Genomic DNA, 26,736 nt, shown 5'->3' with positions numbered 1-26,736 from the left:
TGGGAACGAAGCGAGCCGGCCGAGGCCGGAGGAACGAGGCGTTGCCGATGATGGCGCGCCGCCATGACCTGAGATGCCCACGCGCCCACGGCGGTAGTTCGTCCGTCGTCCATCGCGCGTGCTGGGCAAGCAATCAAAACTAACTCACCTATTTTTGCGGTACATGGACGGACGAGTGGGGATCTGCGTATCAATCAATTAACGATTAACGATAAAAAAAGGAAGGATATGATTTGGGTGGCGATTTGTTGGGGCATAAAAGGAAGATGACTCGCCTTCCCGCCGTAACAAATTGCCTGATTGGCTGATTATACTCCAACAACCTTAAAACCTCCGCGAAAATGAGCACCAGAGGAGGAAGAGGAGAAAGGGGGCGGGGAAGCTGGAGGGCGATGTCGACCGCGGCGGCGTTTCCCCACTACGCGCCGCCACCGCCGGCTGGCGGCTCCATGTTCCCAGACGACGAGCCGTTGGACCCTCAGGTCCCCCAGGCGCCGAAGGCCGAGGCGACCAATAATGGCCGCGGCGGCGCTCTGGTCCTCACTCCTCACCACGCAGTGCGAGTTCCCGGCGCTCGGGAGGAGCGCGTCGCGGGACAAGTTCTCGGTGCTGGTGCACGCCATGGCGCCGGCCGACGTGGCGCACGCGCCGCACGACCTCGTCACCGTGCTCGACGTCAGCGGCAGCATGGAGGGCGAGAAGCTGGAGCTCCTGAAACAGGCCATGTGCTTCGTCATCGACCAACTGGGCCTCGCCGACCGCCTCTCCGTGGTGACCTTCTCGGGCTACGCGGTCCGCCGTATCCATCTGTCGCGCATGACGGACGCCGGGAAGGCATCCGCGAAGCTCGCCGTGGTGTCGCTTGTCGCCGAGTGGACGGGCACCAACATCGGCGAGGGCCTCCGCGTGGGCGCCGAGGTGCTCGTCAGCCGCCGGCAGAAGAACGCCGTCGCCAGTATGATCCTTAGTCTCCGATGGTGAGGACACGTTCCTCAATACCTCAATACCCAATGGCGCGATGAGGTACATGGACCTAGTGCCGCCGGTGTTCGCGCACCCCGGCAGCCGGCCCTGGCCGATCCATACGTTCGGGTTCGGCGCCAATCACGACGCGGCCGCCTTGCACACCATCGCGGAGGCGACGGGAGGCACCTTCTCGTTCGTCGAGAGCCACGCGGCGATCCAGGACTCGTTCGCGCAGTGCATCGGCGGCCTCCTCTCGGTCGCCGTGCAGCAGGCTTGCATCGCCGTCTCGTGCCTGCAACGGGGCGTGCGCGTCCAGGAGGTCAAGTCGGGAAGCTACGGCGACACCGTCGGCCGCGCCGCGTCCATCGACGTCGGCGAGCTCTACGACGACGAGGAGAGGCGGTTCATGGTGCTCCTGTATGTGCCGAGAGCCCGATCGACGGAGGAGGTCACCCGCCTGCTCAAGGTGAGCTTCACCTAACGGGACGCCGCGACGGGGAACGAGGCCCACGTAGCCGCAACCGCCGCGGTGATCCAGAGGCCGCTGGAGCTGACGTACATGCCGCCTCCGTCCATGGCTGTGGAGCGGGAGCGCGCCCGCCTCGCGGCGACCGAAGGCATCGCCGCCGCACGGGCAGCGGCTGACGGCGGACAGCACTCCTGCCCCGCGCGGATCCTGGAGTCCAAGGTGAAGGCCGTGGAGCAGTCGACGCCAGGGGCGGCAGGCGACCCTGCATTAGAGGCGCTCAAGGAGGAGCTGCGCGACCTCAGCCTAAGCGTCGGGGACCGGAGGAAGTATGAGCAGACGGGGCGCGCGCGCCTTCTGGCCGGCATGAGCTCGCACGCGCAGCAGCGCGCCTCGGCGATGGGGATGGACGTGCAGTCGACGAGCAAGGCTAGGGCGTACTTGACTCCTTAGATGGAAGAAATGGTGGAGATGTGAAGCGTGGCAATGCCAACAGCCAGCAGCCGGACGGCACATCGAGGCAGGCTAAGCAGGTCAAGGTAGAGATCTTTACAATAAAGGACTAGTATGCTCGCAGATGAAACAAAACCAGGTTGATTTAGGGTTCTTCGCAGATGAAACAACCCAGGTTGATCTATGGCTCTTTATTTCGGCGTTCTGAACTAGTAGCGGTATTTTGCTGGTTCACTTTTACTTGAACTTGTTATTATTAGTCTGAACCTTGGTTCGTGTGCATGGACAAGTTTAAAATCCTACTCTTGTGATTTTGTTTTAGCAACTTGCTCTTGTGATTTTTATGTTTTTTATTACACTAGTGATTTTTGGTACATTATTGTCTTATAAATGTCATGACTGCATGCGGACTGATAGCGCAGCCGGACTTGGAAACCTGGGAATTGGGCAACGAGAAACTACAACACCTGAAGAAAGCCGCGGCAACTTCAGCTTTGAACCTAATGTCTTTGTGTAGGCCTAGCTAGTGATGATGGTAGTCGCGTGAGTGATTAGCTTAGCTGAACATATGTAGCATGTGAGGGGAGCGGTGATCATTATGTGAGGAAGCGTGTCTGTGCGTGGCTATGGAACAACTAATTTTTTTTAACTAAAAATACACGGATCGCACGATAAGATAACAATACTGTTAAATTAAATATCGACATCAAAGTGACATTTAATTCAAAAAGCAAAGTTAATGAAATTAACACAGTCACAGAGAGCGCGACGTCGCAGGCTCACAAACTCTACTGTATAGACATTTTCACGATACGGCTAAGATAATATTTTATATCGACAGAAAGAATTCTACGATATCCATTTCTTTCATGCGCCAATAAATGCATGAATAAGTTCCACTGTATCTCCATATAATCATGTACACACACAGCGGCGGATCCACAGGGGGGGCTAGGGGGGCTCCAGCCCCCCCCCTAATTTCTTGATTTCAAGCCTAATCCCTGTAGCAAAAGCTTGATTTTACCATTAAATCTTCATGCAAATCAACATCTCCATTGTTTTAGCCCCCCCTTATCCCGCATCGTGCATCCGCCACTGCACACAGGTTCAAGTATATATGTGAATAGGTTCGTGCCCGTGCGTTGCTATGGGACAGTTAAACTTTTATACTAAAAACACACGGATCGTACGATAAGATAACAATACTGTAAAAGTATATAACCGACGTTAAAGTGATATTTAATCCAAAAAGCTAAGTTCGTGAAATTTACACAGTCACAGAGAGCATGGCTTCACAGGTTCACAAACTCTACTGTGTAGATCTTTCCGTGATGCGGCTAAGATCATTTTTTATACCGACAGGAAGAGATTTCTGATATCCATTTCTTTCGTGCGCCAACAAATCCACGAATAAGTTATACCACATCTTCATATCATCCTGTACACGGCGCTGGCAAACGAATTAGCCATAACTTATGTAATTAGTTTTATAATTAGCTTATGTTTAGTCCTCCTAATTGATATCTAAAAATTCAATGTGACATGGACTAAAGTTTAGTCCTGGGATCCAAACACCCCTAACTCTCAACTCCTGCTGGCTGCTCACTTGTACCACCATGTCTATGTGTCTACACATATATACTCTAATGCCAGAACGTCTAAGATGGTCTTTAAGGTTGCCATTTGTGTATGCTGTAGGATTGGGATGCTTTGCACTGATTCATGAGGGTGTCCATGAGAGTCGAAATTTTTTATGCCATTATGATGTCTAAGCTTACCAATCAGACATAGACAAACTTGATTGTTAAAATATTTTTAACACTGCTTTCATATACTCCATCTGTCCCAAAATAGAATTCATTCTCGCTCCCCGAGAAGTCAACTTTTTTTTAACTTCGACCAATTATAATACATGTATTTTTTACATGCATGTGGCCTCAGGAGTCGATCAATTGATTGTTAAATGTTGCACGTATTTTTTACAAACCTAGTCAAAGTTAAGAAAGTTTGACCTGCACATCCCATAACGACTTATATTTTGGGGCAGAGGAAGTATATGCTAATAGGAGTAGTCAACTGGAAGTTGTGATGAACACAACAATATTTTCATATTATATGCTAATTGGAGCACGAAGAAACGCAGGGGAATGGACCTATATACGAATGGTGGGAATATTCGTTTAGAAACTTGCAGAAGGTTCACCAGTCTCACCAATGTATAACATGCACATCTTTTATTTGGCACCACTGATGTTCTCAAAGAGTAGCCACTTTTTAATTTCAGGTCTGCATGCTGGAAACACTAAAATTAGGGCCAACCTCATTGAGTCATCTTGTTTGATCTTTGCCAATTATTTCCTTCCATGCATGATTATTGTTTCCTTCCATGCATGTGGCCTCAGGTGATCTGAAGTGGACCGTGACGCCTAAGAGGGGGGTGAATTAGGCAACTTAAAATTCTAATTCTAAACTATGACCTCTTTTTCTAACCTTAGCAAAAACTTATGCAAAAGACAAACTATCTAAATGTGCAACTACGATTTTGCTAATGTGTTGTTATCTTTAACGTAAAAGGAGTAATGCAATCAATGTAAATGCGAAAGCTAAAGAGCAAGGTAGAAATATGCAAACTCCCGTCGATGACTCCGATATTTTTACCGAGGTATCGAGAAGCGGGCAAGCTTGCCCCTAGTCCTCGTTGGAGCCCCTCGCAAGGAATCCCTTGCAAGGGCCAAGCTCCCCGTCGGGTAACTTTATGGATAGCCTCGGGCCTTCCCCACGCGCAAGTAGGTCTCCGACGTGCCTTCCGGCAAGCCTCTTTTGGATGCTCTCCGCCGTCTTCACTATCAAGCTTCCGGTCGAAGCGTCGCGGGCCTTGTTCCCTCCGGTACATAGTGGCGGCCACACCACAAACACAATTAGTGTGATCTCGCAAGACTACAAGCCCCTCTAATATACAACAATGGTGCGCGCAAGCACCGAGTGGTAAGAGGTATGCAAACCTCACTAAGCACTAGGCCTAAACCTAGAGCAAACACATAAGCGGTGGTCTAATCAACCTAAGCACTTCACAAAGCACCTACGCTAATCACCTAATAAAACAGTAAGCACTATACAAGTGGAGATCACTAAAATGGTGTATAAACACCCTTGGTATGTTTCCTCAACTCCACACACCTCATTTGGCCGGTTGAGGGTTGTATTTATCAACCCCACTGAGAAAGTAGCCGTTAGGGATGAAATCCCACTTTTTTGCTACTGACCGGACGCTGATCATGTCCTGACCAGATGTGTCCGGTCGTCCCGACCGTTGGAGCCGCGATCTACTGATCGGACGCTGCCAGTGTCCGGTCACATGCCACCGGACGCGTCTGGTCATAAATTCGTCGCTCTGGAACCTCTTTGTACTCGATCGGACGCTGTTGTCCTGTGTCCGATCGATTTGCCGCCAGCGTCCTATCCAGTGTCTGGTCACTGTTGCTGTTGCCGAGCCTCCTGATCGGAGCGTCCGGTCGCTTTTCTCTAGCGTCAGGTCCAGCGTCCGGTCACCTTTGTGAGCTTGTTTCTTCATGATCTTGCATGCAGCTTGGTTCCTATCTTCGTGCTTAGACTTTGCTTGATATCTTAGGTCTTCTCTTGTGCTCCTAAGGCCTTCTTTGAGGTGTTGATCATCGGATCATCACGTCGTCTTTGTCCAAGTCACATCTTGCCTCTTATTGAACTATAAAACAACCACTTGCAAATTTATTAGTCCAATTTGGTTGTGTTGGTCATCAAACACTAAAATCAAAAGTAAATGGGCCTAGGGTCCATTTTCCTTACAATCTCTCCCTTTTTGGTGATTGATAACAACACGACCAAAGCAAGCAAATAAAAAAATGAATTTAAAACCTATCTACTTGCTAGGATGCAATGCAAGGGGCAAGGTTATATGATGCTAAAAGATACTGCTTGTAAGACTACATAAAAACTTATCTTGCCCTTGCAAATATCCCTATGTGGTATTATGGATTTAAGTCTTGTTTTCTACAAATTCTTCCTATTACATAGGCTAATCCATAATCCACTATCCTCACTTTCTCGGACCATTATTACAAATTAATGCTTGCTTTTGGTCCTCTAAATTCTCCCCCTTTGGAATCAAACACCAAAAAGGAAGATATTAGTAGCACAAGGGAGGGTCAAACTTTGTGATCCTTTATGTGTAGAATGGAATAGGTCACAAAATTTGACTCTCACATTATATAGATTAAGCTCCCCCTAAATATATGCATACATATGGTAGAAGGCAAAGCATATGCATAATTGGCAAATTATTGCATAAGGAAATTTAGTCTATATAAAGCATGGAGAAAGCATATAAATATCAAAATGAAATCAACATGATGATATCAGTTTAGAAATACCATATGTGAAAACCAATTTGATTTCTACTACTTGCAATAGGTGGTGGATATTTGAAGTATGATGCTTACCTCCAGGGACTCTATTTTTCTTGCAATAAGACTACTACACACATGATAAGCTTGAAAAGGTGTTAGTCTCAAAGTATCCAACTTGTAGAGTAACCTCCCCCTAAATTTGTGCACACAAGTGTGGAATACTTGTAGGAAACGTGCACATTGATTTTAGAAAAATAAATATCACTTGAAAGATGACATCATGTGAATGTGAGAGTCATTTTTGAAGGTGATATCGGGGAGAGATTATCTATAATTTGGACTTTGGCACATATTAGATGAACAATTGTAAGACAAGTTATGTGCCATGCTCCTAAACAATTTTAAACCATGTAGGATTGCTCCAAGGAATAAGAATGAAACCGAGCAAGCCTACCATATGAAATACCTAGTGTACGCATGACAAAATATATAAGAATGCAAATGCAAGCCTAGGCATGAAGAGTAACTAGATGCTAAAAGATACCAATTGTAGAAAAAATCAAATCTAATACCAATTGAAATAATTTGAATCTAGTTACCTAACATGGGAAGGGAATTTGGGTCCATAGTATTCACTAACCCACTTAGCAATGTCTTTGTCCATCATGATGCACCCCATGAAATGCATCTACACTTTGCCAAGTCTCCAAATTCCCGAAGTCCATAGGACTTCTCACTTCCCTTTCGGGATCTAAACCTTCTTGGTGCTCTTCATGTTGGAAATGATTTTCTTTGGCACCCAAAAGCGTTTGGCCCCATTGTTGGCTTGCTTGCTCACCTTGATGGCCACCACCTTGTCATTTTTCTTCTTCTTCAAGAGATAAGGTGTGGAGGCCTTCTTGTCCACCTTGTTGATGTAGGTGTTGGAGAGCTTGCTTGTTTGCTTCTTCTCTTTCTTCTTTGCTCCTCCCCCATTCTTCACCTTGCACTCATAGGACTTGTGACCTTCCTTGTGGCATACGTAGCAAACCACGGTTTGTCCTTCATCAAGCTTCTTCACTCCCTTGACAGTGTTATCTTGATGAAGTTGGGCTTGCTTCGCCTTGCCTTTCACTTGAGTCAAGTCCTTGGTGAGGCGAGCTACTTCTTGCTTGAGTTGCTCATTCTCCTTTGCAACCTCTTATGTGCATGTATCTACAACAACTTTCTCAACACAAACTTGGTTGCACAAAGGTGAGTCTAAACATAAATCATTACAAGAAGTAGAGGCATCCTTTTTAGACATGTTAGAACTTTTCCTTTTGGATGCCTTAGTGGGAGTTGTACTAACAGCTTCAAGATTAGCAACTTTATTAGTTAGCTCATCATAATGTTTGCACATAGTTTCCATTTTAGCAAGCAAACTTTTATATGTATCTTGTGAGCTAGCTAACTTTTCTCTTAATTTTTCATTTTTCTTTACAAGTTGCTCATCATTGATTGTGCATACATTTGTTGTTGCACTAGCCTCAAGTTGCTCAATTTTAGTAGATAGTTGAACATTAAGATTAACAAAATTATCATATTGTTCAAGCAAAGTTTTGTATGCTTCTTGTGAACTATCTATCTTTTCTTTTATTTTTCCGAGCTTCTTTTGTTGACTAGTGCAAACTTTAGCATAATTAAGGTTTTGTTGTACAATTTCTTCATAAGAAGGCATATCATCATCACTATCACTCTCACTAGAGGATGAGCTTTCGTTACCTTGTGCCATAAGGCACACACGAGAAGAGCTTGATGATGAGTGCTTGCGCCCTTGTCTCTTTGTGATAGTGTTCTTCTTCACTTGAAGAATTATCCCATGTCCTTATTGATGTGAGGGCTTGTTTCTTGCATGCCTTCTTATTTTTCTTGGGTGTGGGCTTATTTGGACAAGCTTCCACAAAGTGCCCCAACTCACCGCATCCATAGCATCCTCTCTTTCTTTGCTCATTTCTTTGATTTGTGAAAATGAGATCTTGGATTTGGATGGGCACACCCTTGACATTGAGCTTTTGGATCATCTTCTCTACCTTGTTGATTAGTTTGATTAATTCTTCATCAAGGTCGGAGGTGGAGGAGGAAGATTGATCATCATCACTTGAGTCGTCATCATCATCATCATCATCTTCTTCTTCTTCTTCACTTGTGGAGCTTGAGCTTGTCTCAACTTGCTTGCTCTTCATCTTCTTCTTACCACATGCAAGAGCTTTGCCTTTGCTTGATAAAGAGGCTTCTTCTTGACCCATCTTCCATGACATTTCAAATGCCACTATCTTGCCAATGACTATGGCCAGGGTCATTGTGCTCAAGTCCTCCAAGTTGTGAAGGATGGTGATGATGCTTGCATATTTCTTTTGTGGTAGCATGGAGATAATCTTCCTCATGATATCCGCATCATCTAGCTTTGTTAATCCTATAGAATGGAGCTCATTGATAATTAGATTCAAATAAGAATACATATCACGAACAAGCTCATCATCATTCATTTCGAAGGAATCATAATTTTGTTTAGCTAGATAATGTTTTTGCTCATGGATATTACTTGTGCCGTCATAGAGCTCTTGGAGTTTTAACCATATTTTATTTGCCGTATTTAAGATGAATACTTGGTTAAACACATCCATGCTAAAAGATTCAAACAAGCAATTTTTTGCTCTAGCATTGAAATGAATTTCTTTTTTATCACTCTTCGTAGGTTTATCGGGATTCTTAATGGGTTTCATCCCGTCACGAGTGACTCTCCAAACTCCCAAGTCAACCGTCTCAAGGTAGCAAGCCATTCTAGCTCTATAATAGGGAAAGTTAGTACCGTCAAAGTGCGGAGGCCTAGAGGTATCCATCCCAACCACTCTAAATAGTGTTGGCTCAACGACGGTTAAGCCAAATGTCCAAATTAAGCCAACCGGCTCTGATACCAATTGAAGTGGACCATGACGCCTAAGAGGGAGGTGAATTAGGCAACTTAAAATTCTAACTCTAAACTATGGCCTCTTTTTTTAACCTTAGTAAAAACATATGCAAAAGACAAACTATCTAAATGTGCAACTATGATTTTGCTAATGTGATGCTATCTCTAACGCAAAAGGAGTAATGCAATCAATGTAAATGCGGAAGCTAAAGAGTAAGGTAGAGATATGCAAACTTTTGTCGATGACTCTAGTATTTTTGCTGAGGTATCGAGAATTACGCAAGCTTCCCCCTAGTCCTCGTTGGAGCCCCTTGCAAGGAATCCCTCGCAAGGGCCAAGCTCCCGGTCGGGTAACTCTATGGATAGCCCTAGGCCTTCCCCATGCGCAAGTGGGTCTCCGACGTGCCTTTCGGCAAGCCTCTCCCGAATGCTCCCCGCCGTCTTCACTATCAAGCTTCCGACCGAAGCGCCGTAGGCCTTGTTCCCTCTAGTACACGGTGGCAGCTACACCACAAACACGGTTGGTGTGATCTCGCAAGACTACAAGCCCCTCCGATATACAACAATGGTGCGCACAAGCACCAAGTGGTAAGGGGTATGCAAACCTCACTAAACACTAGGCCTAAACCTAGAGCAAGCGCATAAGCGGTGGTATAATCAATCTAAGCACTTTGCAAAAGCACCTACGCTAATCACCTAATAAAACACTAAGCACTATGCAAGTGGAGATCACTAAAATAGTGTATCAACACCCTTGGTATGTTTCCTCAACTCCACACACCTCATTTGGCCAGTTGGGGGTTGTATTTATAAGCCCCACTGAGAAAGTAGCCGTTGGGGATGAAATCTTGCTTTTCTGCTATTGACCGGATGCTGATCACGTCCTGACCGAACGCGTTCGGTCGTCCCGACCGTTGGAGCCACGATCTACTGATCGGACGCTGCCAGTGTCCGGTCACATGCCACCGAACGCGTCCGATCACAAATTTGCCGCTCTGGAACCTCTCTGTAGTTGATCAGACGCTGCTATCCTATGTCTGCTGCTATTGCCGAGCCTCCTGATCAGAGCGTCCAGTTGTTTTTCTCCAGCATCCGGTCACCTTTGTGAGCTCGTTTCTTCATGATCTTGCGTGGGGCTTGGTTCCTATCTTTGTGCTTAGACTTTGCTTGATATCTTAGGTCTTCTCTTGTGCTCCTAAGGTCTTCTTTAAGGTGTTGATCATCGGATCATCACGTCGCCTTTGTCCAAGTCACATCTTGTATCCTATTGAACTACAAAACAATCACTTGCAAATTCATTAGTCCAATTTAGTTTTGTTGGTCATCAAACACCAAAATCCAAAGTAAATGGGCCTAGGGTCCATTTTCCTTACATGATTGATTTGTTTCCTTCAAAGCAGATGGGGATAACAGGGATGCCAGTTTCTTTTTCTATCGCGCGGGGTATCGCATGGCCAGAAGGGAGGAGTCTTGCTTGATCTTTGCCAATTGTTTTCTTCCATGCATGATTATTATTTCTTTCCATACATGTGGCCTCAGGTGATCGATTTGTTTCCTTCGAAGCAGGTGGGGATCGCAGGGATGGTAGTTTCTTTTTCTATCGCGCGGGGTATCGCATGGCCAGAAGGGAGGAGCGACCCCAAAAAAAGTCGCACCAAAAAATAGTCTTACTTTTAGTCTTTTTAGTTGTAGGAGATTAGTGGCAAAATACTCATTTTGGTGCCTCACGTATTGTCTAAGGTTTAGTTTGATCCTAAATTTTCAAAATGGCAATTTCAGTCCTCAAATCTTTCTTTTGGGCTCAGGATCATCCCAGAGAACTATGCGGATGTGGTGGTTTCATCCATGTGGTGATAAGGTCTGGAAACATGAATTGAAAACTAGCCAGAGGTGGAACACATCACGGGGTGGGTAAGAGATACAGTGAAAAAATGGATTGAAGCGTGTGGTTCTTTGACAAGCATCGGTGTCTCTCTATGTGTAAAAGGCTAATCAACCAGTTAGATATAAAATCTAAGGTTCGGTGAGAGATAATTTTAGCCTTCACTCTTTTATTGTTTAGATTAGATATATTAGATTTAGATAGATAGATACTCCTAGATTAGATTGATTAGTTTTTTTTGAGCAAAATTAGATTGATTAGATAGATTATGAAATGTGGGAGGCCTTGGTGTTGCCCCGGTAAAGAACTCGTCGTGAGCCGGCCCAACATTAGAATTGTTTCGTATGTGAAATTTTGCCTAGCTCGACTTGGCCAGCCCTCACTTTGTCCTCCCTGACTCCACCGCCACCGTCGCCGTTGCCCCCGTGAAGGGTCTATGTCTAGGCACAACGCATGCCCCCACGCTCCACCATTTGCATGAATGCTAGGCTCGATGGTTGATCTTGCCCTCACCTTCTTCCACCTTGCCAGCATCGAAGGGTATGTGCTGCCCTCAACTCAACTAAAAAATTGCTCATTATGTGGTTGGGATCATTCGAATGCTATGCAACTGCTACTACTCTGTGAATCAAGTGAAGAGTGTTCTTCGTAGAATTTAAAAGAATATAGATGTTCTTGTTTGCCCTTTTGAGTTAAACCATTGTACTGCTCATAGAATTCATCTGGGTTTCATTTTTGCTGACCCACAGATGTTATATTAGTCCAGATGGCCAACATTAAGGGAAAAAACATACCCCTAGGGAGTGTTAGCCCCTGGATCCACGACACGGAGTTATCCGACCACTCACTAGTGTTGCTGAGCACACACTAGCGATGCCGACCACGAACTGTTGTTGGCGACCATACACTATGGCTAGAGGTAGAAGAAGGGAGGGAGAACAGATCACACACACAGCACAAACACCAGCGTTGGCCGGAACTTTGCAGATGAGATGGCAAACTGAACTCGCTCTCTTTACTGAGTTACAGTGGCAAACTATATATACAACTCTACCCATCTAGTCATAGTACAGCTGCCATGCTGCTACAGTACTAGATGTGATAGTAGGCCTAACTTTGGCGCCTACCCCTGCTGTGGCTACAGTGCGGCAGGTGAGCCGTTCGACGCTTGACCCTGCAGTGCTACAGTGTCAGAGCAGGGAGCCTTTTCAGCGTTGCCTTCCCCTACTGCATGTTCAAACATGGGAGAAGCAGATTATCTAACAATTCTTCCCCTAATCCTGCTGCTAACCCTTGAACCCCCTCCATTCCGATCATCTTCTTCAGCTCCAAGAGCCGAAGATGGCCGAGTGGCTTGGTGAGGACGTCCGCGAGTTGCTGACCAGTTTCGATGAACTCGATGACGATCTACCCTCCATCGACATAGTCCCTGAGGAAGTGTAACTTCATGTCGATGTGCTTGCTCTGGTCATGGAGAACTAGATTCTTCACGAGGGCGATGGCGGGCTGGTTGTCCACCATCAGTGCTGGTGGGTGAGCTTCCACACTGGTCAGCTCACCCAGCAGCTGACGTAGCCACATAGCTTGGCACGCCGCTGTGGCCGCCGCTACGTACTCTGCCTCGCACGTAGACAATGTCACCACCTTCTGTTTCAGCGGCAGCCATTAAATTGAGCCGACCCAAGAAATACGAGCACGCCGGAGGTGCTCTGCCGTCTGTCGATGTCCTCTGCCATGTCTACATCGCTGAACACAATTTGCTGCAACTTGCTTCTATCAGTCTTGGGGAAGACGCTCCTTTGATCCACTATCCCATTGATGTAGCGTAGCAGCCGCTTCACCGCAGCCCAGTGATCCTCTCTAGGATCCTCCATGAAGTGGCTGATGTAGCCCACGACGAACGCAACGTTCAACCTCATGTGGACTAGGTAGCGCAGACCACCGACGATGCTCCAATAGAGTGTTGCATCTACCTTCGCCGTGGTACTGGCCTTCATCAGCTTCAGCCGCTCCTCCATTGGAGTCACGCATGGCTTGTACTCAGTCATGCCACTCCATTCCAATAGCTTCAAGGCGTACGCGCTCTGGCCGAGTGTGAGTGCCTCCTTCCCCTATCTCACCTTAATGCTGAGGTAGTAGGAGAGCACGCTGATATCGCTCATTTGAAAATGAGCCTCCATCTCACGCTTAAAGCTATCGATGTCCTCCGCACGTGCGCCCGTGACGATTAAGTCATCCACATAAACACCGACGGCGAGCTCCTCCTTCCCCATCGCCGCATGTAGAGTGCATGCTCGATTGCGCACCGTGTGAACCCAAGCTCGTCCAGCGTGGCGTCAAGCTCGGCGTTCCATGCTCGTGGGGCCTGCCATAACTCATAGAGCACCTTGCATAGTCGGAGCACCCTGTGCTCCGCTCCCTTGATGGCGAAACCCAGAGGTTATCTGACGAAGACCATCTCCGCTAGCTCGCCGTTGAGGAAAGACGATTTCATGTCTAGATGATGGATGCGCTAGTCCTTTGCTGCTGCCAAAGCCAGTAGCAGTCGGATAGACTCCATGCGTGCTACCAGCGCAAAGACTTCCTCGAAGTCGATGCCCTCATGCTGGACAAAGCCTCAGGCGACGAGGCGCACTTTGTACTTGACAATGGCGCCGTGCTCGTCCCGCTTGACCTTGTACACCCACTTTAGGCCAGTCAGACAACATCCTGGAGGTGGATCGACGAGCTTCCAAGTCTCGTTTTCCTTGATTGCCTTCATCTCCTCCAGCATCGCCTGTCACCAATGTCCATCGCGCTCGGCCAGCATGAACATGGGTGGTTCCTCTGCACTTATGAGAAGCAGCTCTAGGTCATTGAGGAGTCATCCTGCCAGACCTAAGGGCCCTGTGCCACCGATGATGTTGTCCAGCCTACGAAACCACACCTCCTCACCGTCGTGGAAAGCATCCACGAACTCAGTGATGTCACTTGGAGGTGAGGCGAACTCGATTAGTGTTGATGGAGTTTCCTGTTCTGCTAGAGTGCTCAACACAACACTTGGAGTGCTCAGCACCCCAGCTATAGTGCTTGGCACTACTCCTGGACCGCTCGTCACTACTCCTAAAGTGGTCTACACCACTGCAGGAGTGCTCAGCCCCAATCTTGGAGTGGTCGGCACCACTGCAAGACTTCTCGGCTCTGCTATGGGAGTATTCGGCACCCGTCCTAGAGTGGCCGACACCACTGTAGGACCTCTTGGCTTCACTCCTAGAGTGCTCAGCACCCCTCCTAGAGTGCTTGACATCCCTCCTGGAGTGTTGGGCTCTATTGTTTGAGTGCTCGACACCCCTCCCGGAGTGCTTGGCACCTCTTCCCCAGCGTCTTCACCACCATGGATGACCAAGTGCTTGATGACGAAGGTGCTGGTGAAGCCGCCAGCTTCCCCCATGCTCGGATTGTTCCAGTCCTAAGCTGCCTTCTCCTCAAACACGACGTTGCGCGAGACAAGCACCTTGTCTCCCCATGGGTCATAGAGCTGGTACGCCTTGGTACCCTCCACGTAGCCTAGGAAAACCATCGGTGTGCTCTTGTCCTCTAGCTTGGTGAGGACCGGCTTTGTCTTCTTGATGTGGCCGATGCAGCTAAATATCCAGAGGAAGGACACACTCGGCTTGTGCTCATACCAAGCTTCGAACGGCGTCTTGCCCTTAAGGGCCTTGGTGGGTGCACGGTTGAGGATGAACACCACCGTGGTCACCGCCTCACCCTAGAACCTTGTCGGCATGCCCTTGGCCTTCATCATGGATTGAGCCATGCCGACCACCGTCTAGTTCCGCCGCTCCACCACACCATTCTGCCGTGGCAAGTACGACACGGTGTGGTGTCGCACCACACCCTGATCCGCACAGTACGCAGTGAACTCCACCGAAGTGAATTCACCACCGTGATCAGTCCTCAACACATGCAGCTTCTTGTCGCTCTCAGCCTCCGCGTGCATCTTGAACTTCTTGATCACCGTCGTCGCTTCGTCCTTACTCATCAGGAGTTGCAGCCACATGTAGCGACTGCAATCATCCATGAGAAGGAGGAAGAACCGCTGACCACCATTTGTGGCTAGCGTGATTAGCCCGTAGAGATCACCGTGGATGAGCTCAAGAGCGTCCATTGTGCGATACTTGGCCGCCTTTGGGAACGGTAGCCTCCTCTGCTTTCTAGCCAGGCAGCTGTCACACAACTCGCCTCTGTACTCGATGTGAGGCAGTCCTCGGGCCGTCTTCTCCAGTCGACCGAGCGCGTCGAAGCTGAGATGGCCGAACCGGGCATGCCACAGCCATGGCTCCTTGGTGTGCCTTGCCGCTAGGCCCACCGGCTGCTCCACCTTCAAGTCAAGCAGGTACAACCGGTTCTAGGACCTCTTCACCTTGGCGAGAAGTCGCTGCTCCTGATCCCTAATCCTAAGGACTCTGTCCTTGATCAGTACCTCGCTACCGCGCTCATCCAGCTGGCCAATGCTGATGATGCTTGGACGCAGCTACGGGATGTAATATACATCCGTTAGCGCGCGGTGCTCGCCGTTCTAGCACCTGAAGATGATGGTGCCGCGCCCTCAGATTACCACCCTTGAGCCATCACCGAACTTCACCGCATCGATCACATCGTCGTTGAGCTCAGAAAAAGCTGCCTTGGAGCCCATCATGTGGTTGCTGGCACCGGAGTCCAGATACTACTGCTGCTCCTACTCGCCGCCCACACGTCTGAGGTGGACTTGGGTGCGTGGTTCGTCGAGGTAAACAACTTTTAGAGCCTTCCTAGGCCCTTCCACTGCCATCACTTCTCCCTTTTCCTCGGCCTCAATGTCGTGCAGTACACAGAACATTGTCATCAAGATAGTGGCCTGATCCTCATCATTAGCCTATGCCAGATGAGCCTCATCCTTCTTCTCCTACTTGCGATTTGGGCACTCCTGTGCCCAATAGCCCATCTTTCCATAGCGCCAACAAGCGTTGGGGTCGACATTCTTCTTCTTCTCTAAAGAAGCCTTTTCGCGGTGCTTGCCATCGCTACCGCGGCTGGAGGAGGCTACCTCGGAGTTCCTCCGGGCAGCCCACTCCTTCTTTGTCAGTAGCAGCTTGCCGCTGTCCTTCGTTGCTGTGGCCTGCTTCATGCGGTCATCCACCGCCCGCAGGCGGCTTGTCACATCCCCAATGGTGAGGGTGGACAAGTCCAGCATCGTCTCTATAGAAAGAGTGATCTGGATGTACTTCGTCGGCACGAAGTGGAGGTACTTGAAGACTGTCTCCTCTTCGTCGATGGTGATGTCGTGGCTCTTCAGTTTGCTGATGAGCATCTGTAGGCGGAGGGAGAAGTTCTCCACCGATTCACCATCCTTGAACTTGAGGTTGGCGTACTCCTGCTTCAGAAGCTGGGCCGTCGCCTTCTTTGCGTGGTCGGAACCGACGCGCATCGCCTCAATGGCCTCCCATGCCTCCTTAGCAGAGCTTTTCGCCCCCAATGGCTCCCTGTACTCCGTCGGTACAGCAGCGAGGATAGCCTCCAATGCTGACATGTCGTCTTTTTCGTTGTCGGTGCCCTTGTCAACAATATTCCAGAGCCGTCGGGCTCTGAGCTTGACCTTCATGGTAACCGACCACTCGCCATAGTTGGTGCGAGTCAGCGTTGGCTAACTAGTGCTGCTGACCTCCCGCACCGTGCGCACAACGACCTCCTGTCGTGGCTCGACAGCCACAGCAGCACCGCTGCTGTCGTCCATCTCCAAACCATTTGTCATCGCCAGCGGTTAGTCCGGCAACGGCGCTTGTACGGCTCCGATACCACTTGTTAGCTGTAGGATCTCCGACACAGAGTTATCCGACCACTCACTAGTGTTGCCGAGCACACACTAGCGATACCGACCACGAACTGTCGTTGACGACCACACACTATGGCTAGAGGTAGAAGAAGGGATGGAGAACAGAGCACACACACAGCACAAGCACCAACGTTGGCCGGAACTTTGCAGATGAGATGGCAAACTGAACTCGCTCTCCTTATTGAGTTACAGTGGCAAACTATATATACAACTTTACTCATCTAGTCCTAGTACAGCTGTCATGCTGCTACAATAACTGGATGTGACGGCAAGACTGACTTTGGCGCCTACCCCTGCTATGGCTACAGTGCGGCAGGTGAGCCGTTTGACGCCTGCCCCTACAGTGGCTACAACAGAGAGCCTTTTCGGCACCGTCTTCCCCTGCTATGCGTTCACACAAAGGAGCAGCAGATTATCTAAAAGCGAATACTGCCCCCAACGACTTTGATTTTAGATACTAGAATCTGAACCACTCCAGGTCCAAGAAAAGCTTGGCTCGAATGCTGCCTGCCTAGGAGGTGCACCTTGTGCCTGATGCTGCAAACAGTTTGTACAATGAGTGACCTTTTTCTAATGCAGCACCACGTGTCTGGGCCTCTGGGGTGTCCCAACTGACGCACCTAGCCACCACACGGCTGTAGGTGGGTGACATTTGGTAGTGCTCCTTTAAGATCCAACTAGGATAGAAGACCAGTGTGCTACTGCTTACTTTTACTCGAATTATGTAAGATAGTGCTTCATTGGAAATAAAAACCCATGCTTCAATTACAAACAATGACACAGTTGTGATAAATATGTTATTTTCTGATATTGGAGTACTGGACAAAATTATGCTAAAAATCTAGTTACTAATCTTGAGCAAGCCCTCCAACTGGAAAACGTAAGATGCTAAAAATCTATTGATTGCAACATTATCATAAGAACCTATATATATGTCAGTATAATTACCATCTCTTTTTCCCATATTACTAACTTTGGGGTGTCTTCAAGCACGTTACTCAACTACTGTCATCTGAATATGCATACATTTTCATGCTATGCCTGGCACATTTGTTCTCTTATCCTGTGCAGTTCCCTCAAAGCATCCTTTATCTGCATCCGCTCTGTTGGTTCCTCCTTTGAACATTGGATGCCAACTGTGAGAACTGAGAACTGAAGTGATACATGTAATATCTACACTCTAAAAAAAAAACTGTTGCACACTACTATTTGGATCATATATATATTATGAATACAACATATATAGATATATACAGTGAACTGCATACGGGTGAAGAATTAACTATAAAGATGAAAGGAGGTGAAGGCACAAGCAATAGACAAGTAGAAAAGCTACCAAGAAGGAACAAATTAATTAATTAGTCAATGAGAATCTCTTCAATTTCTTCTCCCCTCGTCTCTCCTTGGCCGTGGTGTGCTTCACTCATGTCTGCCGCAGCAACTTCCCAGCTGTCGATGCCGATGTGGTAGAGCAGAGCCCAGAGGTGGGTGATGAACTCGCCGCCCTGCGAGAGACGCTGCATGTGGCTCTTCACATCGCCATACGGCGTGGCGTAGAGCAACGTCTGCACCCATAGGAGCGCCAGCACCTTCCAGGGGTCAGTGGAGCAGGGCCGCCGTGTGCTCTCCCTCCCCTGGGGCAGCGCTGGCGTCTCGTTGCGAAGCCGCTTCCCCAAGTACACGCCCATCTGAAAGGCGTCGTATTGACTCGGTACTCCATCGCCTGCTGATACATGCATCGCCTCCAGTTTATTGCGCCTGTTCCTTTGCATTGCTTCTCTTGACTATTCTGCAACATAATTGAACTCGTCCTTTGTTTCCTTGCATGTCCCGGCCTCCCGGGGCGGGGAGCAACTCTGGCGCCGACACCAAGTAGGCGCAATACTTGGACAGAGCGATGGCCACATCATGACACGACGCGTGAACTCCTTGGTAGGGTTCCATTTAAGGAAGGCGCAATGTTATAGGGAAGGTAGGATGCGTCTGGTCCATTGTCAGTAAACAAGGATGACCAATCCTTCCCTATCCTTCTGCTCTTGATCTGACCCAGGAAATCAGCAATGGATGCCTTCACATCATCGTGCAACCTAACGGCGGCTCCTGCGCTGGTGTCACACACCCACAATTCCCGGAGCACCTGTCCAATGTACTGCAATCCATGCATCCCAGGCAAGTGTTCACATATCCAGCAAAGACACTCACAACAACAAACTAGCATGAATAACCATTTCTTGCTGTAGCTGCTGTATTCTATGCTCCACCTGCTCGCTGCATCAACTGCTGAGTACTGCCCGAGCTTACCTTGCCAGAGGTACTTGTCAGACCAATTCATCCTGGTAACTAGAAACAGTTTCAGTCTCATCCACCAGCTGATTTGCCTCTTTTTAATGTTTGACCTGATTTGCTCGCGGCTATGTGGACTCGGCCCATCTCCTGTAAGCTCCCATTTCTGCTTCTTCCTGTTTCTGGAGTACTCGCAGGCAACGGTGACTGTCGCCCAATTTGATGCCCAGAACTGTATCAACTGCACCAATTGCAGGAGAGCAAGGGATACCAATATGACAAGAGTGATGATCAGATAAGCTGTTGTGGTGTCCCAGTGAATGAAGCAAAGGCCCAGAAGGCAGAGGTTTTCGCTTCATAGTAGTGAGAAGAAACTCATTGCTCGTGAAGAAGACCTCGTACAGGAAAGCCAACTCAACCTCAATCGCCTTCAAGACCCTCTTAAAGTCTATGAGCCGATCAGCCTGCTGTACTCCCAAATCATACCTTTTTTGCCCCATTTCAGCAGCGTAGTCCTCAACCAACCCCAGGAAATGGCATCTCAGCACATGAGAGAGAGAATAGCCAACGCACACATCTTCAATATTTGCCATGTCGCTGGCAGTGACCAGTAAACCTAGCTCCATGTAGCTGCAGCTCCGATATATGTCCGCAATGCTTGTAGTTCCACCATCATCTAGTATTTCTAAAAGCAGACCAACGCGTGTCAAACCGTCAGCAGGAAGGGGTAAATTGACTCGAAGTATACTACCACCAGCTGCACCTGCTAAAGCAGATGGTTCTTCAAAACCATAAAAACTAAGTTCTCCTAGCTTGTCCCGCATTCTGCTTGGCAGCACAAGCGCAAGTGACCTATGAAAGCCCTTGATGAAGGTGAGGGCAGACAGTACGCCGATGGCTAAGTTACCAACAACACCGGAGATGTTTGAGACGCTCATCAGCAGGACATATCCACAGCAGAGGCAAAGCTGAAATATCATCCTCGAGAATGGGCTCTTTGTAGTCAAGGCCATTGTAGCTTGTGACTGGGTCGACACAACTAATGAGGGCGAATAAGGACACAGCCCATATGGCATACATCTCGCTCTTCACCGATGAAGACTTCATTAGGTCAATGCTGTAAGTCCCAAGACATATAGATAACACTTGTGCAGCCAGGAAGCCCTTTTGGATGATCCAGCGATTGGACCAACGGCGGCAAGACCCAAAGATAGCAAGGAAGAAGGAGAGGGCAATCGCCACCAGTGCTAATGCCTCAATACGGAGCACTGTCCCCCTAGGACTTCTCCATAGATCTATCAGCTGATAATGCAACAAGGTTATTGACGTTGCATTTCCTCCCAAGAGCTGCTCCACACTCCCCATGACGCGATAAGTACCCTTGAAAAGAGAAGAGGCATACATAATGTAAGGATCGGAATGATGCCTATAAACCATGATCAGACTTAACTAGATCACTGAACTGTCACTCTATTGTTTATCAGACTAATTTTTCATTGAAATTTATGAGATTTCACTTCCGGTATGAAAAGAATGATTATAAGTACATAGTTAGGTGTAGTTTTTTTTTTGTATATGTAAATGCATTTTGAATAATCAACCTGTCATATAGTGGACCAGGGGCCACGACTATAGCAAGAGGATGGGTAATTGTAACACATCCCATGTTGAGATGACAATTGACAAGGTCGATCGATAAGTCCCCTTGACATCGTGTGATGAGTGATTGTTATAAGTCAACACAGCTGTGGTTGAATCGGTTTTGAGCTAGAGTGCTTATGGACTGACCAGCGACGAAGCCAGGAATCGACGAAGCCAGGGCTGGCTTCCTCTTCTTCTTCCTCCAGCCCCTCCTTGCCTTCTTCTTCCTCCTCATGGCGGTAGCCCGGGCTCCATGTAAATCATGGCCGTAGGGGGGGCTGGAGCACGGGTAGCCCCCCCCCCCCCCCCCCCCCCCCCCCCGCTGGCTTCGTCGCTGGGACTGACTGAGGTGTCAAGTTAGTGTAAGTGTGTGTATATGGATGTATTACGATAAAAATTAAATAAGCATAAAGTAAGTCTTTTATGTTTCTAAATTACCAACTTTAACCGATATATAAAAAAAACTAACTCAAATTGAACATACATGTTGTGTACCACTATGCAGGCTAAATATATATATGCGTGCATGAGCAATAACTATATTTTTATGTGGTTCAGCAAACATAAAAAAGTTCCCTTAGCGAATTACATACATATAACAAAAGTTTATTTTAAATTGTAGAATACTCCATAATAATAAAGTATATAGTTATTACTTACATAATTATACCATGCATTTTAACTGAAACATTGTCACATATCTAATTGATAGTTTCGTATATTTTTATTAAAAAACTATGATGCACATAAACTTCGATAAAGAAATAAATTCAACATCTTGAGTGCCATAGTGTAGACTAAAGTTATAGTTTGTGCCATTGTAGTACTCCCTCTGTCCCGAATATAAGGCATGCACGTATTTCAAAATTCAAACTTTGTTACCTTTGACTAACAATTAGCCTAATTATATCAAAAGTTTATATTACAAAAGTAGTTACATTAGATTTGTATTTAGAAATACTTTCTAATAGTTAAACTTTTGTTCCTATAAATTATATATTATAAGAGAACTTATAGGTCAAAATATGTTTTTGAAGACCACACCAAGTCAAATCATGTCTTATATTCGGGGATGGAGGGAGTAACTAAGAGTATAATCTAAACCTATAATCCATATTTTTAATAAAATAGAATAGGAGTTTTCCATAAAAATGTATAAAAACTCGGATGGTGGGGAAAGACTGTCCCACGGTATTGTATCAAGAAGGAACGCAACCTTTTGTCAGTCAAGAAACCCCCCAAACCCTGGCTTCACCCCATAGAGGCACAACCAAACAAGCTGACAGCACATTGCAACTACCCTAAGTAGGAGGGACAACGAAAGGACTTGCAGTACTTTGATAGCACCTCTAGGTCCATATGATTCATATTTGAAAACCAAAATTTAGATCCATGATGATAATAGCCCATGTGTTGTAAAAAGAGCTGACATAACTTAAGCTAAGGTATCAACTAAACACATACTAGAGACACATGGTAGTGTGATGTAAACGGAAAAAAGCTATAAAACATGGATGAAAAAAAACATATAGAATAATTGGTAAGTTTATTACAATCGGATAGAGATTACAAAATATTTATATAAGTGTTGTGTTAGAAACTAAACAAAGAGTGAGTACACAATAGTAAGCAATTATGTTTAGTTGTAAGTATTAAATTTGTTCATGAGCTCTTAAAACTTATTTCTCTTAGGTTGTAGCCTATGCGGGAGCACAAGTTGATGGACTAGTTAAATAAACCATGTTCACTAGGATAAATCTATATGAGCAGTCCCTCTAGTGTTTAGCGGATTATTACAACTTCATTGCCATTTTATGGGACTGAATTTCCGGTTTGAATGGAATGCTCAATCCATGTATAGTTGGACATATATTTTTTATTTATTTTTGTAAAGGGGTTTGGAGTAATCAGTCATTTAACTAATGTTCCTAAAGAAAAAAATATATAACTAACAGCACACATACGACCGGTTGGAATCGATATTCTAGTCTATTTTATTATCTTAGTAAAACATTTACAAGGTCCACCATGTTTGCTATCAAGGGCTGAATTACAAAATGAATAAAAAAGACAACAATTTGATTATATTATGATCATATAATAACCTAGAGACCAAATAGTCCATGTAAGCTACAATTAATAATAACTAAAAATTTAAGAATAATTAGTTTAACTTCCGTGCGAGTTGGGAAGCAAAATATAAATAACATTAATAAATATCCAACATTCAGAAAAAAGTAATGAAAAATAGCACTTCAATTCAATTTCCATATGGATTCTGATTGTCCTATAAATTGTCAAGTAAATTAAAGATCCTAACTGAAAGTATAAAAGTAGAAATATAAGAAAATATATTATTTGACAACCTCACTAAACAGAGGTAGAGATCAGTAAATCCTACTATCGAGCGATGTAATACCTAATTTTTTTTGCCAGTCTTTAAACCTTGCAGAAAATATCCAACCTCTTAGCTTGCTAATAACAAGTCTGAGACTCAAACTACTTTTTTTCCTGAATGAACAATAATATGAAAACTAGAGAATCACCATTGGTTTCTGCAGACTGCAGTCCAATCAAAAGCAGTGCTTTTACATCTCCCTTCGTTCCTAAATAACTATCGTTTTTTTATCGTACCGTAAGTTTGACTAAATTTATAGAAAATATATGCAACATTTGTATCTCTAGATAAACTTATTATAAAAATAGATTCAACGGTCTATCTAATGATATTAATTATGTACCATAATATTAATATTTTTATATAAAATTAGTCGATTATTTCTCTAAAAGTGAGAACAATAGTTATTTAGGGACGTAGGGAGTATTATAGTTCATGGCAGAGGAAGACAATAGAAAATTAGAAACTGTATGGAACCCAAGCCTCCGCCTCTGTTTCTGTGACAGATAAAGTAGTTACGATTGCTACAAGTAATAATAAATCAGTTTCCGTGGAAGTTGCGTACCTTGTTCCTGACTCTGAGCAGGTTCTTCGCCGAGTAGATGATCCACCGAATCAGCAAGGCTTCCTGCTACTTGAGAAGGCCTACACTACAGCAGAGACTAGCTCCCCCTCCCCTCTGGGTGCTGCAAATGTTACCAAATAAAAGACCTCAGTTTCCTCTACTGAAGAGATCGACCAAGGTGATGGATGCATAGAAAAAAATAGCGGCGCTATAGCCACGCTATAGCAGTGGAAGAAGCCTGCCGCTAAGCTATTGGTCTTTTTAACGTTACGACGACTTTTGCCGCTCTTTGTCCTTGAAATTGCACTACAACAGTGACACTTTAATTAGTTATTTTCTACTTATTAGTTATCATTTGCTACTAATTTGGTATTTTGGACGGTTAAACTTTCATGAATCATGTTGTAATGTCATTTGGTATTTGATAATGTTATCTAGAATTGTGGACCTTAGAAACATATTTGTGTTCATCGAATTTCATATTTGCCATGTTTTTTTTATCAATTACTGGTGCTAGTTCAAGGTAGACAATTTGTGCGGCATTTGTATGATGAAATTCATGTTGTTTATTTGAGCAAGCATGAAGCTCTTGTGTCGAAAAAGAAAAAAAAGAAAAAGTCACCCAATTTGGTAGTGCATTTGATCAATTTGCAAATCTTGAAAAATTATCCTTGGCCCAGCATGAATTATTTGTTTGCAATCTCCCGGTCATATGATGGAATTGAGACTTAACCCAATATGTTATATCTATGGTTGGTGCTTTATTTTTATCTTGTTAAAGAGGTCGCTTTAGAATATTTCCATAGAGTTGTGGTGGGTTATAGTCTTGTTGATTGAGCATGGCGTTATTCACTACTACAGAATCTTCGTCACCGCCGGTTCCAAACCCCTCATCACCGCCGATTTTGGTCCTCGGCAGTGAAAGTCATTGGTGATAAGAATGGTCATTACCGGCGGTGATGATAGGTTATCACCGGTTCGTGTTACCAGCCGGCGGTGATAAGGATTTCCAGAAATCCCAAAATCGGGTCAAAAATAGCTAAAAAACATAATTTAATCCCGAGAAGCCCCACCAGCCAGCCGCACATACGCCTAGGCATTCAGTTCTAACCAAATCGATCGGTTTGGTTCCTCAGTTTTGTGCAAAATTGGGTTCCCTAAAAACAAGAACCATTCGTTTTCTAAAATTTCTTAGAACCGAGCAGTTTGGTATTCGGTAAATTTGGTTTGGTTTCGGTAATAAACCGAACTGACTGAGCTTCCATGTGAACACAATTTTGCCAAGAAAAAAATGGGAGAAAAGAGAAAAAAAGAAAAATAGCTCTGCACACGGCGGCACGCCACGCGCCATTGGGTCACGCCACTGTCACGCCGATGGGAAGCCCGGAGCCGCGTCGCCGCCATTGCACACGCCGCTGTCGCCGCTACACGCTGATGGCGAGCGACGCTGCCGCCGTCTCGCACGGCCGCTTGGGACCACTGGCGGATCTTGGAGGGGGCGGAGGGGAGAGGAGGCGCTGCCCCTCTCGCTTGCTATGTAGCGCCGGCCAGGGAGAGGCCGAGATCTATAGTAGTGATTCATATTGGTGGTAATGCTTATGGAAAAATTGTGCAAGCTGTTGGAAATTCCTATTCTAGAAATATTTGAGATTTGCCATTGCAATGTTATTGGACACTTTTGAGGTTCTTCTTTGGCAATCTTGGAAATTTGAGGTGGGTGACACATTTGATACTCTCTGTTGTTTCTACCAGTTGGGTGAATCTAAGCAGTGCTACCATATTCAATTGTTGTAGTTTTTTTGTATCTTGAGTCACGCTACCGGTTGGAATTTTGGTTCTATTTGCCAATATCATCTATCTGCATTGATTGTGATTACCATTTATGATCCTATTTCTAAGGTTCAGTTTGCAGGGCAGTTGCTTGTCATGCAGAGTTATCTAGTATGTCCCCAGTCAAAATCAGGATGTTTATTGGTAGTACTCTTGTGCTCACAGTTAGTTGTTGTGCTGAAGAAATTTGATCAATGCGTCCGGTGGTTCATTGCATTTGTTGGGCAGCCTCAGTTGCTTCCACTTCATGTTAGATTTGATATCACTAGTGTCATTCTATATTTGTGGCTTGGTATAGTTTGATATGACTGAGTATAGTTGTGGTGTATCTCAGTGCTAGACGTTGGAGTTGCTTCTATTCAGTTGGCCTTGTACATGTGTGAAGCATATTCATCACTTAGTGATAGTCTTGCTATTTTGGTACATGTTGCTTCTATTCTGTTAGCCTTGACCATTTGAGAAGCATACTCATTAGTTGAGACAATCTTGATATTATGGTATGAATTGCTTCTATTGATCTAGCCTTGTGTATGAGAGGCTTCTCTTTGGTTCATGAATGCCTCAATGTTTAGACATGGGTTAGTTCTATTCATTCAACATTATGCATTTGGGAAGTTTACTCTTCAATTTGAGGCATCATTTCATTTTACTGAGATAACTCTTGATTATTGTTACTCAGCTCTTTGGGGACTTATTTCATTTGAGCCATCACATGGTGGTTAAGGATCACTCAGTTGTACATCCTATAGTTTGATGAAGCGTTGGGTCGCATTAAGAATTGAATAGCTTCAGTTGTACTGCTATGTGGCGTTCTTGTTATGTTTTGGACACTTTATGGATTTTGGTTCTATTTGGGAGAATTTGATTTGCTAGCATGGTTCACCATTACACCACAGTGGTGATGTTTAGAAGATAAACATAACACTAATTTGTGAAATCTCATTGTATGCTTTCCCATACATGGTTGAGCTTGTTACATTGGTTTGCTACTTGGTGATTCATTCATTCTCTACAGTGATTAATTGCAGACTATTGGAGGAGGTATGATCTTTTATGTTCTTTTGGGCATTTTGGAGGTTTGGTAGTTTGT

The 26,736-nt window shown here is 45.7% G+C and overlaps 1 protein-coding gene and 2 pseudogenes across 1 annotated transcript; 1 reads left to right on the top strand and 2 right to left on the bottom strand.

Annotated features, from left to right (window-relative positions):
- Window positions 1-516: 516 nt before the first annotated feature.
- LOC136468727 (E3 ubiquitin-protein ligase WAV3-like) lies at window positions 517-1,885 on the top strand (annotated as a pseudogene).
- A 10,845-nt stretch (window positions 1,886-12,730) lies between these two features.
- On the bottom strand, window positions 12,731-13,351 carry LOC136468726 (secreted RxLR effector protein 161-like). The gene is made up of 2 exons (XM_066467186.1): window positions 13,199-13,351; window positions 12,731-13,090 (listed from the first exon to the last, which is right to left on the bottom strand). The coding sequence occupies exons 1-2, from the start codon at window positions 13,349-13,351 to the stop codon at window positions 12,731-12,733; spliced, it is 513 nt and encodes a 170-aa protein (XP_066323283.1).
- A 5,484-nt stretch (window positions 13,352-18,835) lies between these two features.
- Window positions 18,836-20,577, bottom strand: LOC136468725 (uncharacterized; annotated as a pseudogene).
- Between the last annotated feature and the right edge of the window lie 6,159 nt (window positions 20,578-26,736).

This window comes from Miscanthus floridulus, chromosome 8 (genome assembly GCF_019320115.1).
Source record: "Miscanthus floridulus cultivar M001 chromosome 8, ASM1932011v1, whole genome shotgun sequence".
Taxonomy (NCBI): Eukaryota; Viridiplantae; Streptophyta; class Magnoliopsida; order Poales; family Poaceae; genus Miscanthus; species Miscanthus floridulus.
This window is presented reverse-complemented; position numbering and strand designations above follow the sequence as displayed.

Bases quoted from the DNA above. Each gene is read 5' to 3' on its own strand.
- LOC136468726 (XM_066467186.1), bottom strand. From the start codon at position 13,351: ATGGGGAAGGAGGAGCTCGCCGTCGGTGTTTATGTGGATGACTTAATC. The intron at 13,091-13,198 runs GTGAGATAGGGG...ACTCCAATGGAG, and splicing joins CCTACTACCTCAGCATTAAG to GAGCGGCTGAAGCTGATGAA.